Below are 16,545 nucleotides of genomic sequence, written 5' to 3'. Positions count from 1 at the left end.
TCTCGCAGCCCTTCTTGACTACCTCCACACCAGTAATGAGTGTTGTTCTACCAACAGTGTTTAGACTCAGGATAATGTTTGCAGCTGTGGCACTGAGTGGTAAAAATCACCTGGCGTCATCAGTCCTTCACAGCCATGCCAGTCCCCCCCCCCCCCGCAGACACTAAACATCCTGCACAGAGGGACGCTACCGCAGAAACAACAGCTTTATGGCTTCTACTTCTGATTCTTCCCATCAATATTAAATAAACAAATTCAACAAGTACAGGTTCTGGAAACGTCAAACAGCCAAATTTAAACTTGTGTTTTGAGGTGAGACGCATTCCTTTTTGCAAAACGGTGACCAGTAAACTTAGTGTATTGAGGCTTCATTCACGATGCATCTGGACTGGGAAGTTCCGACCTCAGACTTCTCTAAAAGCAGTGATTTGACAATTAGAAGGTCAAAAGATGTCCATTCATCTGTGTTGAAACTGGGCTAAGTTTAGTTTAAAAAGGGGAAGTTTGTTTTGAGACATCTCTGTTATGAATCAAATCGATTCACCACATTTAAAAGACTATTTCAGCGTGTAGTCAGGACCTGCTTCAGTCATTTGGAAACAGTTGCATATAACCACGCTTTCACTTTTCAACCAGCTTTAGTCAATAAAGCGCTCCAGGAAACAAAAAGGTGAGCATATAATTAGGAAATTCCATCTACTGCTTTAGATTGTGTGTCTTAAGAGATAAAAACCACCACTTGCACCAAATACCTTCAATAACCCATTTCCCCAAAGCATCCATTTGTCTGCATGTGCACAAACAAAGCCCACCACAGCCGCGGCTCCTACACCAGAATACAGGAGCAATCAAGCAAATCCACAGCAACAATAACTCATTCAAGTGCACGCGCTGTCAGCGGCCACGGGCCTGCCAACAAATCACCAATAAACGGATTTAACATGTCAGCACGTTAAGGAAAGCCCGACGCATGCTCGTACTACTGAGCCAAGGAGAAGAGGGCAGAGTAGCTCAGGAGAGATGCGGGATTAACTTCACTGATCCCTCGCTGTCTTTGCAGGGGGGGGGGGGGATCCTCTTAAACAGAAGGTAGTGGGGGTTAAAAATAGTCTGACATTCACACTGATCTTTTATAAAAAAAAAAATTAAAAAAAAGGTCACTTATGGGAAATACACACACACACTACACAGTACACATGGTATCGTTACTCTGGTTTGTTTTTATCATGCAGATAACGCATTTAGATAAATTAAATAAAGGCGCATTGCCGGCACTCATGCTGCAATAAAGGGTCGATTTAATTAAACAATATAAACTCGAGCTGATGTAGTGATTTTAGTAGAAAAGAGTTTTAAATTAAGTGGTCAGTTCTTTAACACACGCTGGAGATTAAGTGCGCTCTTTCCACCACCACCTGCGCGCAATGTGGACAAGCACCGTGCTTCCAAGGTGCGCACACAGAATAACATTCAGCCAACACTCCTTAAATATCCCCTTAAACAATGCGCACAGCTCACCTCAGCAAGTAGGAATCCAGGTGCGAATAAAACTCGTATCCTTTGCAGAAATTATGCAAAACCGCCTTCCAACAGCCGACACTTTCTCCTTTTTCTTTCTTTTACATGTGAATAAACCGGAGGCGGTGAAACCCAGCAGCCCCTCTCCTGCCCTCCGCTCCCTCACTGCAGCATTGTTCAGGTGCAAATGCGGGAAAGCAGAAGGTGTATTGTCGGTTTCAGCGGAGCGGGTTTGTTCGTGGAGAGAGAAGAATCCGCATGAAAACGAATGACAGCTCCGGCTGCGCTGCTGCTGCTGCTGCGTCGCTCTTCTCTCGTGAGTCTGAGCTGCGGAGCCGCGAGCAGCCTCAAGACTTTATTGTGAGGGGAGAGGCAGCACCCAATCAGAGGAGAGGAACCCTCCCCCCCCTCCTCTCATCCTCCCCCTCCTCTCTCGTTCTCAATTTCATTTCTCTTTTCCTTTCTCCATCGAAACTTCTTCCATCTGTGTCGCTTTCACTCTTCCTCGTGCATGTTTCAATTCTCAACTCAGATTGATTTTATTTGTCCTACAGGGATATGTCGGATATAACAATGCAGCGTTCCTATTTTCTCAGGTTTAAGATCCGTTTCTGTCTGTGTGGTGATGTGAGTGTTTTCAGTATCTTTAAGTGGTGTATTTATAATTGTTATAGTTTATTTATAATAAAATGTGCAATATAAACACAAAAGCCTTGTCTTAAAATTATAACACGAAGACGTTAGCAGCCCTGCCAGATTGGTTTGTTTACAGCGTTCACCATCTTAGTTTAACATGTTAACATTTGCTAATTAGCAACGGAAAGTACAGCTAGGGCTGATGGGAATGTCCCAGGTTGTTAATAAATGAAACTACTGCACAAATGAAACATTTTTACATTTTGGAAAGTCAGGGGATCCCCAAGTTAAATACAATTCATCCTGAGGGGAACATACATGTCTAAGTTGCACTAAAAGTGCAGATCTCCGCGATGTGTGTCTGCAATGTATTGTGTGATGAAATGAATACAACCGGTGCTGTAAAGCATCGTCAAACAGACTTCATTCAAACTGAAAAATTAAGTAGAAATATAACATTTTACAAGCAATGGGCTCGAAGTTGTTGTATAATACACTTCATACAATCGTGCCAAAACACAAAAGGTGAACTCATCATGCTGTTTGGACAATAAGCAGCGGTGAAGCACAGCACTGAGTGCACTGGTAGTTTCATTAGCTAAAACACAATAAAGGTGACCCGCAGAGCAACGGCGGGGAGCTACTCAGCAGTGTGTGTACCGGTAGTTCCGTTAGCTTTTAGCGGTTAGCCAAAAAAATTAATAAAATGAGCCGCAGAGCAGTGGCCGACAGGTACTCAGCAGTCCTTGAGCATGTAGCCATCACTAGCCACCCAAAGTATTGTGCCCCTTAGCTGTGGACAGAGGTGAACACTCACTCAGTCACTCACAACTGAACACGTAAACTCTCTCCAGGGTTTCGCCTGGCTGAGATAACACCAATCCTCCAAAATAGCTAAACATCAAGTCAACATCATGGTACACTGGAGTAAAAGTCAGCTGAGTCAGCAGAATATTCATCCTCTGGGGACCATGAATGTCTGGACGAAATGTCACGGCAATCCATCTGATTCAGTCTGGAACAAAATGGTGGAGCAACAGTCCAATAGAGTCATCCCTAGATCATGACAATATGATGACAATACAATTTAATATTCATTATTGTGTGTCCTGCTCTGTGTCTATTCATTGTGACCTGTAGAGGAGCCACAGAGGAAAAATGGCTCCAAGCTGATGTTACAATTTCACGCTCAACCATAAAAATCTTAAATTTATTCTCTTCCCCCCTCCTTTCTCCCACTTCCCTCTCTCTCTCTCTCTAAGTCCAGGTCATGTAAACTGGAGCTTCACGACGACCGATAGAAACTAATTATAATTTTCGTACAGATTAAATCAGTGGAAAAGCTGCCACACGAAATTAACCAGTAGAGCTGAGTCTCTTTCTCTGTCCCCAACACAACAGAATATGAAATATATGAATCAGTGGATTTCTACACACAAAAAACAAATGTACAGATTAAATGAAGTAAAAACACAAGCCGCTATAATATTGTAAATGTATTAAACCTTTTGATGCAGTGTTCTGTCATCACGTCGTTGTGTCGTTCTCAATTATTTCGCTTCCACTTAACCAGGCAAGTAATAAAGAATGAATCTACATTTAGATCTGCAGAACACGACATTCTAACACAAAAGGTTGTTTTTCATTTATGTACATTTTCCCTGAACAACAGACAATAGAGCGAGACAGCAGAATGTTTCCCTTAAGAACAGCTTGAAGAAACGTGACTAACACAGAGACTTCATACCGGATGTTTGTTGAGCTGCAGAATCTCTGACTTTCCTCCACACTGCTGAGCAGAGTAATAAGCCACGGTGTAACAACAGCAAATCATCCCAAATCTCGTAATCTGATATTAGCGCAGATTAACGTATACAATCCCTCTCGCTTAAAGGACTGCACAGTTTGACCATAAAGATGAGGGTTGCAGTCTTTGCGTTGGACACAAAGAACATAAACAATGGTCTGAATCAGGTCTCATTTCAAGTGGAAATGTTGAGCATTCAACTTGGTCAAGAAACAGGATGATTGTGTGTATTTGTAAAGGGTTAACAAGTTCTTGGACAAAATATTTTCCAGTTTGGGTCTTTCAGGAAAGCTGACTTTCACCCAGGAGACCGCTGTTCGAGTCCCGTGTGAAACCAAAAGTTAACATTGTTAATTAGTTACATTGCATCATCCTAAACCTTTAAAGAACATATTTATTCTGGATCAAGAAAAGTCAACATTCACCATATCTCTTGGTTTGGAAGAAACGAAGAAAGCCAACATTTGTCTCTGGCGATTTGGTTGAAATATAATATCTAGTTTGATTTCTATAGAAAGCTCAGTGATTTCCTCAAACAGCTGGGCACTGCTGTTCCTAACAAACACTCAACCAGGAGGAAATACAGGTCATGTTGTTGGGGACTACTTTCACCGGTGGATTAATCCACTTTTGGTTTTCTAGTGAGAATTTGGAGCAGCAGTACGGTGCATGTGGGATTGAGTCAAAATTAACTAGATTGTTTATGTTCATGTAGGAACATGTCACCCAGTACAACAGTGTGGCTCACTGGTGTGTTATTAATCATTTTGGACAACAATGGAGCTCTACGGCACAGAAGAAGAAGATCTATCCGGCTCAGGATACACACACCTGTTAGCAGATACAGTCATGGTTGGATTTGGTCTTTTAAAGGGATTTGTTTAAAGTAGGAAAGCTGCATTCTTTAAGTATTCCCGTGTCTGGTCTCAAACACGTCCGATATAACAGAATACTAGCCTGATCAGTGCTGATTAGCATTGTTAAAAGCTAAAGGAATTGGGGATTTTCCAAGCCAACGAGTTCACACTCTGTACCTTCAGGGCAGCCCGTGTTTGTCTATCCAGGTAACAATCAGTGTGGGGCAGCAGCAGCCCCGAGGTTTCACAGATAAAGAGTGTGAAGACGGAAGAAAAAGACTCCCCATCACAGAGAAAGGCCACTCAGGGTTTAACAGCAACATATACATCACAAATCAGACCAGTCATGGTAATGTAAAAGGTACAACATGTCCACAGAAGAACTTAAGACATGAGATGTTTACAAAGAGCCAGACTGGAGGACCAGAACTGTGCTAAAGGTCTCTTACGCAAGCGTGACATCCAGTCCGATGTGCTGGATTTCAAATGTTCCTGCAGGGAAATAAATAAACACTGACTTGATGTCTGTGCTGCGCTCCACATATAGCCTCAACACGGAGCGGTGAAGATGGGCATCAGGGATCTACAGTGAGAGGCTTCCCATTTGTGCTGCCGATGCAGCAGCCAGGTCACAGGTCAAAGGTCACAGGTCACACGGACAAACATCCTGAGTAATGATGAACACCCCTTTAACACCGAGGGACCTGCACAGCTCGTTAGTGTGATTCACATATATTTGACCTTTTTTTGTGTTTTTTCAAATTCAATTGAAATTTTCTTATATTTAAATCTGTTTTATTTATTTTCTTTTTTCCTCTGACTGTGTTATTGTTTCGGGATGAAGGCAGATTAATATTTTCCCTTCACCCCATCAGTGTCAGAACTCTGTGTCTTCGTTATGTCACAGAAATACATTTCTCATTTATGTAGATCTAATGCATCGACATTAATCGTCAGCTTTAAGTTTAAGACTTTAATTGAATTGTGCACTTCTGATCTTAAGCTGTAATTAAAAGGTCTAGTTGGAGTTCCAAGTAGTTTACAAAAGCTTTCAGAAACACGGAGCATGTGATCAATAAATCACCAAAATGTAGACTGATAATAATCACCACATACTGTACAGTCAGCATCTTTGTATTTCCTGCATGTCAACTGTAATAAATGATCCATATTAAAAATATAAAAAGTTAACTTGCACCATTGTTCAGTTAAACCAGCCCTGTAAAGATCAATAGTCATGAATTGAATACATAAAATAAATAATTTGATTTGATGGGAAAATAATATTTACTCAAATGAAGATTTGTTTTTTTAAGACATTCTGTTTGTGAAGCATTCAAAGCGATTCGTCCGTCTTTGTAAAACACTCAAACATCTTTGTAGCACTTTAATCAGTGAACTATTTGTCTGAGTGCTGTGTGCGCTGTGTTACATAAATCCGACGTCGCGCTGCGGTGGTCAAACATGTAACCGTTGTTCAAATCAAACAGGCCCCTTTAGGCCCCTTTAGGCCCCCCCCCCCCCCCAACACCGAATAACAGCCCTCTAATGCTGCTCTAATGGCAGCAACGCCTGGTTCGGTGTGAATGCAGACTAACAGAAGTGATGAAGTCGTCACTCGGGTTGTTGAGCAACGTGTCAATATTGCCAACCATCAGCGAGATAAAGACGTTTCCATCAGTGCCAAAAGGCAACAATGTTGGTAAACAAATCCCAGTGGCAAAAACAACTGGTTGAAAATATCTTGTCTTTTTAATTTATATAAAAGTGCATGAAACAGTTTCCATTACATTTGGTGCAATCAAGGGACACCTAAGAAATCTTCTCCACACTTCAACTGTAATTTCTTCGAGCAATCATCTTCCTCACAGACTCTTGAGATTTTGAGTATTTTCCTGAATTTGGTTTTGATTAGATTTCCCTCCGTATCGCTCAGGATAAAGGCTTCATCCCAGCCGCCCTGAAGACACTGTTTCTGCGTCATTTGGTTCCACCTGAGCTTGAATACTCTTCCACACTTTGGGTTAAAATATATCCTTGGTGTTGGTTCATCCTAGTTTCCTCCTTTGTTCATGGTATAATTCGGACCAGCTGGTGCCTCTGCAACGGTCTGGCTGCCTGCACAGTTACACCTCTGTTCTCTGGCTAGACCGGTGAGGAGCTCCAGGACCCTGATCTCGTGCTCCATGCGAGCTTTCTCCCTCCTCTCCTCCCTCTCGGCCGCCTCCCTCTGCCGGCGCTCCTCCCTCTCCAGCCACTGTGCCAGGAGATCCTGATGCCAGCGAGCCTGCTCCTGCCGCTGGCTCTCCAGCTGCGACAGCAGGCCCCGCGTCTCTGACGCCAGCCGCTGGAAGCCCTCCGACAGGTGCTCGAGGCAGGACTCCGGGTGATGAGGAGCACAGGCGGGGAGCGTGTTGGGGATTGGATGTGGAGGTGCAGGGAGAGGAGAGGCAGCGGATTGGGGAAGAGGGGGAGCAGCTGGAGGTGGAGGTGGTACGACATGTGGGGAAGGAGTCCTCAAGCTGTTCTCCACTTGTGGACCTATGAAACAGGAAGTAAGACACAGGAATGAGATTATTACTGATAACAGGATCATCTTTGTAGATTAAAAAATCAATTAATGGATTAGTACAGCGACAGTACAATAATTACTTCTAAATAAGTTAAACTTTCTCTGGTTCTAGCTACCATAATACCATACAATAATTATTATAATTATTTAATATTTTGTGGGTATTATGAATTATATAATAATCACAGTACATACCAGTCATTTCCCGATGGATGGATGATTCCAGATAGATTGCATCGTGTCGCTGTGGGAATCCTGAATTGCTGAACTCGTACTCGTCCGTTGAATCTTCTCTGTCCTCCAACTTGACTTCAGAGTCGAGCTGCCACGTCTGATGGCCTCCCTTCTCCTCAAAGGAGCTCAAACACTGTCTTCCCGCCCTCTCCAAAGAACCAAAATGGTGTTCACTAATCTCGACATTAGAGTTTAAATCTGGCGGGATACTTCCTGTCCTGTCAATGGAGTCAGGGCGATGCGTCGCCATCCGCTCTGGAGGAACAAAATAAGACCCTCCCGCTGACCTGCGGCCCAACACCGCATCCATCTCTGCAAAATATCTGAAAATGCAAGGCTGCGAGCCGTCGATACTCCTCTGCAGTTTGGCTCTCACATAGTTGGCCTTCAGAGTCTTGACTCGAAGCCGGCACTGGTGTGGACTCCGAGAGAAGCCCATTTCACTCATGCGGGTCGAGAGGTGTTTGAAGACGTGCCGGTTGCGCAGGTTCTCTGCCAGACTCTTCTGGATGCGCTCGTCGCTCCAGGCGCACAGCAGCACCTGAGTTTCCTCCACCGTCCAGTTAACGGAGCGCTCGGCTTCTCGTTTTCCTGCGCATACAGACACACAGATGAAAACAGTCTGCAACGTCACAGAGCAGAGCTGGTGGTCGGGGGTTATGGAGTTCATGACAGGCATCATTAAATGGACATGTGCTACAACGCTGACACTTTTTGAATTTGAATTAGCAAAAGGATCACTTCCTGAAAAGGGATTTTCCGCCGTAATCTGAGGTTTCGTGCAACAATAGAAGACGGAGCATTAATAAACACAACACCTGTAGGTGCAATGTTGGAAAACAAACTCCATGAAAAAGTAATACCTACACACCGACTCCAAACCACACATTTAATCAAATCAAATTGATTCCAGTCAGTGTGCAGATGTTACTCATCGCTGGTATAAAACTACATTCAGCTGCAGTTTGTGGTGCTATTGAACTATACTGCGATATATACTGAGAGGTGTTACTTTATAAATAATTACTCCATCCTCACTGACATACAAGAGGTGGGAAATATTAGAAACACCTTCCAGTGTGATGCCACGATACATCGGCTCTCTATTACTGCATTGGTCTGAACTGTTCGAGATGTAACAACCACAGCAGAGTAGCAGCCATGCACACAGCAGGCATCCTTAATCATTCTCTACATCCAACTATGTGACCTCATACCAGAAGTATGCAGGTGATCAACTCAGCCAAACATGTACACAGATTTTAGGTAACGATGATACATAACTCGGAAAAAAGGAATTCAGTCCATAGCAGCTTTAATTTAGAAGTGTGGTAGTATAGTTACATGGAGTTTGCTCATCATGACACATAATTCTGCAGGGAAATAAAGGCTACTTGAGATAGATTCACATTCATAACACAGTGTGCATGAATTGCAGAAGTTAGGAACTAAACGTACCTACAAACTTATAAACTAGCTTTAATAACATAACATAGTTTATAATAGTGTCATAAACCCTGGCTGGATTCAGAAACATGTATTCATGTCCCTCTCTGGCAGAGATCATGTTCTCACGTTACTCATGTTTGCTAATTAGCCAGATAACAAGCTGTTGGCTCAAACTGAACGTTACAGTGCGACAACTTCCATATGAAAAGTTGGAAGGTTAGCCGGAAAGCTAATTCAGATACATAAGGGACAATACTAGACTAATATAACACTTAAACACTCATGATGTCATTGTGCAAATAGCATATTTAGCGAACGAATGGTTCAACAGCTTAATAACCAGGAAGCTAACTCTGCTCCTTGTCACAAACACAGCTAATGTTAGCTGCTAACAGTTAGCTAACCTATAGCTACTGTGTTTGTCTAACTGACTCTCTGCTGCCTGTTTACAACAATATAAACATGTCGGTGGCTTAAAGGATTCTTACTTTTGGTCGTCGAAACGGAGCTGGTCGAGTTGATCATCGGAGGATTCATTTTTAACGCTCTGAAGAAAATGTAAACATTCCCCCACTCTCACACACACACACAGCGACGCTGCTCACTTCCGGGTTGACGCGGCTCTCTTCCGGGTGACGTGTGGCTGAGTTGTGTGAATACGAAATAAATGAATACAAATAAAAAGACTATGATGACAGTAATGACACATAAGACAAATAACTTAATGAAATAATAACATTGTACTCGGCACTAATTTCTCCTGTGTCAGTTTTTTATTGTGCACACCAAAGCAATATCTTGCCCATAAAATTAATTTACATATTATACTGACAATGTGTTACATATTCTTGAATTATTTTCGCCTCAATCTGCAAAGCTCCCATTTGTCCTATATTTTTTTGTATCTTTGCAGGTCCTCTAATTATTCATACCTCCTCTGGGATCATTAAAGTTTTATGTTATTGTATCTTATTATTCATTCCTTTTTCATATGCAGTGTATTCATATAGCACTGTGTGTTGTAGAATATTTATTCTAAAACAAGTGCACTGTGAGTTTTTGCAAATATAATGTGCAAACCTTTGACGAAGCTGTGATGCAACGTGATACGTTTCCTGCATATCAAATTAGTTATTTATCCAAAATCTTATGATCAGATGTTGATAATGTGAATCAAAGTATCAACATAATACATGTATCTCTAGAGTCACGATGGAAGTAGAGTGACACCTTCAGATATTAAAGAGATGTAAATGTATATGGTAGTTTAGGTTAATGTAAAGAATTAGACTTTGAATGTAAAATAAATTTCCTTTATTCAACTACAGCAAGTAAATAAGGCACAAGTTACTGTGTTTGATTGTAAAAACAGAAATGACACACACACACACACACACACACACACACACACACACACACACACAGCAGCTGGGTTATGGTAGTGGGGGTTGAGGTATACGCCATGTATGGTAAACTACAAAGACCACAGCAATGCATGAATAAATGCGCCACTCATTTCAAAGAGACGTCTTGAACTCGTCTTGCTCAATGAATGTCACTAACACGGCCGTTCCATTGGCTAGCTAGCTAGCTAACTTTGCTATATCCATTCACAAATGTAACGTTACCTTACACGATGTGTTTTATCCAGCAAGTCCTTTTATCAGCCGGGAAGCAAAAGGGCGAGCGAGACTCGTTTGTTGGTGTGAGAACATCCTGATACTAAACACAGAGGCTTCGTAGCTTCAGAGAGAGACGTCACTTACGCCTCTTTTGGGTGTGTAGTCTTTATATACACGTGGAAAATCATCTTTTAAACTGACAAACATCATATGTGTAATTCATGGCACAATTCAAACAGTATTAAACAGTTATTTGTTTCTTCCCGATGACTATCGTACATATTATTTTTTCTGCAATAAGGTGGCGGGACTTGCCACTCTGTTGGCCCCTTAAATGTTTTTACACAAAGCTTTTTCAGGGTCTAAATGGCCAATAAGGTCCTTTTTTAGATCCCTTTTCTTGTATGCAGTTGTATCCAGATTGTACATCGTTCCAGGTGAGACTGAAGTAGAATATAATGAACAAAGTAGCAATTGACCAAGTCTAAACTACTCTAAATAAGTAGCTATATGATCACATGTCTCTGACAACCACAGAATGTAGATAAAGCACTCAAATCCCAATGCTTCCGACGTGCATCTTGGGCACTAGTATTTAGCCATCCACATGCAATCACGATGCATTTTAAACTGTTAAGTGTGAACACGTCCCCAGAGGCCGCAAATTCGTCTCAGTTTGGAATAATAAGAGGGCACCATTGGGAGGAAACGGCTCCTCAAAGAGGCTGCGACGTGCTAATGGCTCGTCTCTGGATGTCTGCTGAGAGCATTACGGTCTTCTGGTGTTCCTCTCTCTATTAAACTGGTTCATCTCCTCAGTCTTTTATCCACAAACACAGCAATTATAGGTTGAGGGAGGGGGGGGGGGGTTCTAAAGTGATGCTAATGCAGATTCAGTCTGCTAATGCAGATTCAGTCTGCTTTCCTGCAGTGACATTTGCATTTGGAGCTTTCAGCCTTTGTTCTGTTATAGAGTGACTTGGAATGAGTTTAACAGGAATCTTTAAAGAGAATGTCGCTGGCATTTACAGTTGGAGGCCGTTTTCTTCCGTCTACGTCTCTTTGTTGTGATGCAGCGTATTGCTTTATGCAGCGGTGCAATGTAAGTACATTTAATCATGCATTGTACTTCAACGCAATTTTCAGGTAATTGTACATCACTTGAGTTTCCACTTTATACTTCTACTTCACTACATCTCAGAGGTAAATATTGTAGATTTTACTGGACTACACTTATTTAAAACTTATAGTTACTAGTTTATTTGTACATGAAAAACATATGTTTATATGATATGATGCAGAACTTTACTACTGAAATTAAAATTGGCTCCACATTGATTAACTATGTTAAAATGCTTTTAAAACTATGCAGTAGTGATAAAAACAGAATCTCCTAAATAGGGACTTTCATTTCTTCCGTGAGTCAGATGACAGATGAACTCAGCACCAGAAACTGAGAACACAACAGAAATGAACTCTTCACTGCCCTGGGAGGTGATGTTCCTGAATACAACTCACAATGAGGAAATAGACATTTAAAAAGAAAAGGCAGTGGGGATTTTTGAGTGTACTGTACACTTCATCAGCACATGATGATGGAGAAGACACAAGAGGACATGAAAAAGTCCTCTTGTCGTACTGGAAGTTGGGCTCCATAGTAGAGAAACCTTCAACCACAGGAACCAGGTCTTAGTTTTGGTTCTAGGGACGTAGTTACAGAAACTTGGTGCTGCTGGGGTGGGACTTTCCGATGGTCCAGGAACATTTGTCAGTGGTGTCGGTACTTGATCTGAACAAAGTAATTACTTTCAATGTTGTTGACATTTCACCATTGCACAACTAGATTCCCAACCGCTGCACTAAAAGAGAGAGATAGAAAGAGTGAAAAAGTGAGCAACAAAGACAAGTGAATCCTTTTTTTATTGCTATTTGGTCGAACACAGTCACACAATAATCCAGACAAATAACCAGCAGCACACTCGTCATTTGGAGGCTTTTCCGGTGCTTTCAGTTTGCATCTCCATCTCTGCATGTTTGATTACAAAGAACATTACAAAGTCCATGTTGTTATCTGTCATATGATACAATGATATGGTCTAATGATAGGACACGAAGATACAATACGACGATCTGATCCGATACGACAGAACGATACGACAATACGATCCAACGATCTGATCCGATCCAACGTTCCGATGATACGATCCAACGATACGCTACGACGATGCGATGGGCTGAAAAAGTCAGATTCTGGAGTCTCGATCTCTGAGATAACTATGAGCCCTGGAACTGCTGCCTGAGATAAAGGTTGTTCCTCACAGCACAATGCACAGCACCGACTGCTTGGGAGCACACACACACACACACACACACACACACACATACAAATGATGAGTCCACCACAGCATAGGTAATTACAGAGGAAGAGGGGAGCCGAGACAGTCGACTGGACATTCATCTCATTACTCAAGCATGCCTCCAGGCTGTTCCCCGCTGGCCGGCTGAGGAACTTCACACACTCCTCTCTCACAAACACACACACACACACACACACACACACACACACACACCCAAACAAAGGTCGGCAAATCCTTTCCAAAATACTCACAACACACACCTGGACAGTCAGGGCCAAGAGCTTGATATAACTTTCCTTATCACATCACTAACCGGCTTAATATTCATGAATACTCATTTAAAGGTGTTTTTTTGGCATATTTTTTGAGCATTAGCGGACACCTTAGCAACCTACAAAGTGTGAGCAGGGAAAGGATAAAGGCAGGACTCCTGGTGGACACATCGATTTCACTGGAAACTTTGGTGCTACGCGGTTTAAACCTGTGATCTTTGTGGGGTGGGAGACGCTGTAATCATTAGACTTTGTTCTCTTGGACTTCAGAGGAAGGACAATTTACGAAAGAGTCTGTAGACCCCAAAAGAAAAGAGCCAGGCTTTTATAATATATGGCCGCAATAAAATAAACAAGTGCAGAGCCTGCACCGTCTCCTGGATTGTCTTCGCTCTTGTCCTCAAAAAGGGGGGGTAGACAGGCTGTAGATCTTCTCGCAGTGTGATTTGTAGTGCGAGGTGAGGTACAGACGGCTCACAAGGCTGGAGGACGGTTACGTGAGCTGAGGCTGCAGGAGGACTGATGCGTCCCACTGTGGAGGCTCAGGACCTCCGCCTTCATGCTGCTCCCCCGCTTTCATGTCTCCTGACAACCGTCAGCCGCCGTGCTGTTTAGATCAGCGGTTCGCAAACTTTCACACCAGACACACACAAAGACTCGACATGGGAGCAGTGCAGTAATTCGTGGAATCTGTGCTTTTTTATTTTTTGGTTCAGCTTGTGGCCCCCCTGACGAATCAGAGTGATGTCAACTGGAGCTTGTTGCAAGCACTCCTGCTGACTGATGAACAGTAAACTGAGATTGAACTTAAGTGTCCATATTTAACAAGTCAAAGCATCAACTCATTGTAATAAACACCGCTCCGCCAACTGGTCATGTTGCAGTTCACCTCCATGTCTGACCAAAATATCATAACTTCATAATTTTATCTTATTAGACATTTGAGTGAAATTGTCATATTTAGCATATGGATCCTTTAGTTATGGCAAAAAACGTGTTCTGTGAGGTCACAGTGACCTTTGACCACCCAAATCTAATCAGTTCATCCTTGACTCCAGGTGGACTTTTGTGCCAAATTTGAAGAAATGCGCCAGAGGTGTTCCCAAGATATCACCAGGATGGTTTGATCGTGAGGTCCCAGTGACCCTTGACCACTAAGATCTAGTTCATCTTTGATTCCAGGTGGACGTTTGTGCCAAATTTGAAGAAGTTCCCACCAGCGGTTCTTGAGATATGGGACCGGATGGACGGACACAACCTGGAAACATGGCGCCTCCGGCCACAGTTATCGCCGGCGAAGAGGCATAAAAACAGTGCTTGGTGTGCAGCCTTGTAAGTTCAGTCACTTTGACTTTTACTGCTCACAACTGGAAAATAGAACCATGTCCTATATTTTCATCTGTGTGTTTGTTGCAGTGATGTAGTGATGAGCCAATCACTGCCCCTGCTGAAAGAGATTCTATGTTGCGTTTGCAATTAAAAGAGAAACCGAGTATCTAAACACGGATTACACGTGATAAGCTTCCTCAAACTGGACACGAGGATCACGTTTCATCTTCTCACCAGCTTCCGTAAGCAACTAATCAAGCATTTCTTTAACGCAGTGCTATTTTCAGCCCACTTTTATTAATCTTGCAAACCCACACATCCCTCATTATCACAGTCCTTCTGGTCAGCAATTAGAAGACCCGTTTCCATCCCTGCAGAAATAAAACAGAAATGAGACCGCAGGAGTCCATATTGGCGGCTATATGTGCGCTCCTCATTTTGCAGATACTTTCTACAGAAGACGGGTGAATCTCATGTCTTTCGGCGGTAATCATAAGCTCATCACGGCCTGTTGATATTACAGCAACCCATGCGGAAAATGTTCCCCTATCGCTGTGATTTGCAGCTGCAAAGCACATGCCTCTGCACCACGGTGGGATGCCGAAACCACAGAATGAAAAGAAAACCCCGGCAGGTCATTTATCAGCCATAGTAAGCGGGCTTCGGAGCGGTTGTGATGTGGAGTGGTGAGCCCCTCTGTTTTCAAAGCTTCGCTCCAGCCTCTCAGATGAGTTACAGAAGTCTTGGTCCCCGGCCTGGACGCCCTCTAATTTGCTTGCATTTTTATAGTAGCCACCAATTTAGCAGAGGCCACTTTTTGACCAACAGCAAATCTATGTGGCAGAGCATCTGTGCTTCAAAACACTTCCTCCAGCTCCAGATGCCTGTAGGAGAAGAAAAACACACATCACATCTAATGAAGTGCAAGAGATCATCTGTGTGGTAAAAGATTTGGCTTCGGGAGGAACTCGATGACAACGTCTTCAGATCCAGTGCAACCGCATATAGGTCACAGTGCACCTTTCTGTTTATCACCATGTAAATCTAAAATTATCTTCAGCCACACTTCCTGTACGCCTCATTTGAGTCACAGTCATCCGCGAGTCTGTGTAACTCTACGGGCATTTCCACACTGAGTTCCTTCTTCCTTTGTTTGCAGCTTCAAACAGGAACCGACGAGCTAAAAGTGGAACAAAGACTCCTAAAATATCATACACTTTGCGCTCGTGGATAATTCCACGAAGTTGTTGTTTTTTGTTACCAAAGAAGGAAGGACAATCTTACTAAGGGAGAGGCGTGATCGTTATGAGAAATGGTGAATGTCAGCCGGTGCTCTCTGTCCACAAGCCTGAGAGTTGCATCACAGGGTTGGCCGGCGTGACGCCGTGCCGCGTAGACGAGGCCGACCGACGGGGATCGAATGCGTAAACAGCTGAATGAATGATTCCCTTGTCGTGCCTCCACTCTGTCGACCTGCCGTGGGGGTCTGCAGCTGAGAAAGCACATCCACTGTGGGTCATGATATCTGAAGTGTTCACAATGAACAACACTGTGGCCTACGTTCACAATGAGCCGTCTGTCACTGTACCGAAGACTATGTTTGTAAGAGTCGTCTGTCTTTGATATCTTCACTAATATCTAGATGGAACAACATCCAGATATTGAGGTTAAAAACTTAAATTGATAATAAAATTATTACATATTAATGCATTGGTAAAATCACACCAATAACATAAAACATACACTAGTATAACACTAAGTATAAGTACATTCTGCTGATAATACATATTACCACTTTCATTTTTAATGCCTTTTACAAAGCAGTTTTGTCAGAAGCTGGCTACGTTTTACACATGGCTGTAAACAGAGTAGAAGAAGAAGAAGAGCTTGTG

General features: G+C 42.7%; 2 protein-coding genes across 4 annotated transcripts in view; both read right to left on the bottom strand.

Annotated features, from left to right (window-relative positions):
• rasgef1ba (RasGEF domain family, member 1Ba) overlaps positions 1 to 16,545 on the bottom strand; it is a 109,626-nt gene that overhangs the window by 28,519 nt on the left and 64,562 nt on the right. The window contains exon 1 of one of the 2 annotated variants that reach the window (XM_031870605.1): positions 1,519 to 1,920. The exons of the other annotated variant lie outside the window; for it this stretch is intronic. The gene's annotated coding sequence lies outside the window, so the exon portion shown is untranslated. Of the gene's footprint in view, positions 1 to 1,518; positions 1,921 to 16,545 lie in introns of those variants that run through there. 2 annotated transcript variants of the gene reach the window in all.
• On the bottom strand, positions 6,549 to 9,671 carry LOC116396174 (uncharacterized). Of its 2 annotated transcripts, XM_031870607.1 has the most exons (3): positions 9,562 to 9,671; positions 7,586 to 8,215; positions 6,549 to 7,359 (listed from the first exon to the last, which is right to left on the bottom strand). In XM_031870607.1, exons 1-3 carry the CDS (start codon positions 9,608 to 9,610, stop codon positions 6,872 to 6,874), a joined length of 1,167 nt encoding a protein of 388 aa, XP_031726467.1. In that variant the 5' UTR covers positions 9,611 to 9,671; the 3' UTR covers positions 6,549 to 6,871. The 2 variants fall into 2 exon arrangements, with proteins under 2 accessions (XP_031726467.1, XP_031726466.1); XM_031870606.1 differs by having other exon boundaries at positions 7,586 to 9,647.

The sequence above is a fragment of the Anarrhichthys ocellatus genome, unplaced genomic scaffold (genome assembly GCF_004355925.1).
Source record: "Anarrhichthys ocellatus isolate YVR2014 unplaced genomic scaffold, GSC_Weel_1.0 scaffold53, whole genome shotgun sequence".
Taxonomy (NCBI): domain Eukaryota; kingdom Metazoa; phylum Chordata; class Actinopteri; order Perciformes; family Anarhichadidae; genus Anarrhichthys; species Anarrhichthys ocellatus.
The sequence above is the reverse complement of the archived record's forward strand: the minus strand, read 5'-3'. Positions and strand labels throughout refer to the sequence as shown.

Excerpts from the sequence above, each read along its gene's own strand:
- LOC116396174 (XM_031870606.1), bottom strand. The coding sequence starts at position 8,306 with ATGATGCCTGTCATGAACTCCATAACCCCCGACCACCAGCTCTGCTCT. Across the intron at positions 7,360-7,585 it reads CATCCATCGGGAAATGACTG|GTCCACAAGTGGAGAACAGC; the intron begins GTATGTACTGTG and ends CCTGTTTCATAG.